The sequence below is a fragment of the Nestor notabilis genome, unplaced genomic scaffold (genome assembly GCF_000696875.1).
Source record: "Nestor notabilis isolate BGI_N333 unplaced genomic scaffold, ASM69687v1 scaffold18504, whole genome shotgun sequence".
NCBI lineage: Eukaryota > Metazoa > Chordata > Aves > Psittaciformes > Psittacidae > Nestor > Nestor notabilis.
Genome location: NW_009924544.1, coordinates 13340 through 14268, shown reverse-complemented (window position 1 = coordinate 14268; position 929 = coordinate 13340). Strand labels below are relative to the sequence as shown.

Sequence of the window (929 nt, the reverse complement as noted above, 5' to 3'; positions counted from 1 at the left end):
TGATCTGCTGCAGGTTCCTGATATTCCCTGGGTGACAGGGAGTGGTGGTCCTGCCAACAGCATCGCCCCTGTGCTGCCAGACAAGGAGGGACATGGAGAAGAGCAGGGAATGAGCCCTTTCAACCCCAAACCTCTTTTCTCCTGACTTGCAGACAAGGCAAACTTGGCAAAGCACCCGCCGGTGGCCATCCTGCCCCTGGGAACGGGCAACGACCTGGCCCGGTGCCTGCGCTGGGGAGGAGGTGAGGCCAGGCGAGCATTGCCCAGGGGGTGGCTGGTCTGTGGGCACTGTGGTGTGGCTGGGTGGCTCTTGGGACAAGGCTCAGGGCTGCACCTCAGCCCTGTTGCCTCCTGAGGGTGCTTCTAACCCCTTCCAAAAAAAAGCAGCCACTGCTTTCTAACCCCCCACTGGGTGAGCTGTGCCATTAGTTGAAATCTCTGCCACTGCTGCAAGGATGAGCCAGGTGTCTTGATGGTGCTGTAGCAGCAGCCCCAGGCTCCCCCGGATTCTTGGCACCCAAATACCTCCAGCCCCATGTGACATAGCCGCACCCCCCTTCGCCCTCCTTCATCCTCTAGGCCAACCTTCTTTCCTTTACAGGCTATGAAGGAGGCAACCTGATGAAAGTCCTGAAAGACATTGAGCACAGCACAGAGGTGATGCTGGACCGCTGGCAGATAGACGTCATTCCCAGTGACAGGGAGGCCAATGGAGACCCTGTCCCATCCACCATCATCAACAACTACTTCTCCATTGGGGTGGTGAGTACCATGGGGCAGGGCTTGGACCTCCACGGCAGCCCACTTGTGTTTTAGCTGGAGAGAGGGGCACAGCGCAGGGCTCGTCACTGGTGCCCAGACTGTCCCATGCTGTTGTGGTTCAAGCCCAGCCGGCAACTTGGAACCACGCAGCTGCTCACTCACTCCCA

The 929-nt window shown here is 58.9% G+C and overlaps 1 protein-coding gene across 1 annotated transcript in view; it reads left to right on the top strand.

The window, feature by feature from the left end:
• LOC104404265 (diacylglycerol kinase gamma-like) overlaps window positions 1-929 on the top strand; it is an 18383-nt gene that overhangs the window by 9018 nt on the left and 8436 nt on the right. The window contains exons 17-18 of the mRNA XM_010012652.1: window positions 144-242; window positions 602-762. Coding sequence (XP_010010954.1) covers window positions 144-242; window positions 602-762 — 260 coding nt within the window. The remainder of the gene's footprint in view (window positions 1-143; window positions 243-601; window positions 763-929) is intronic.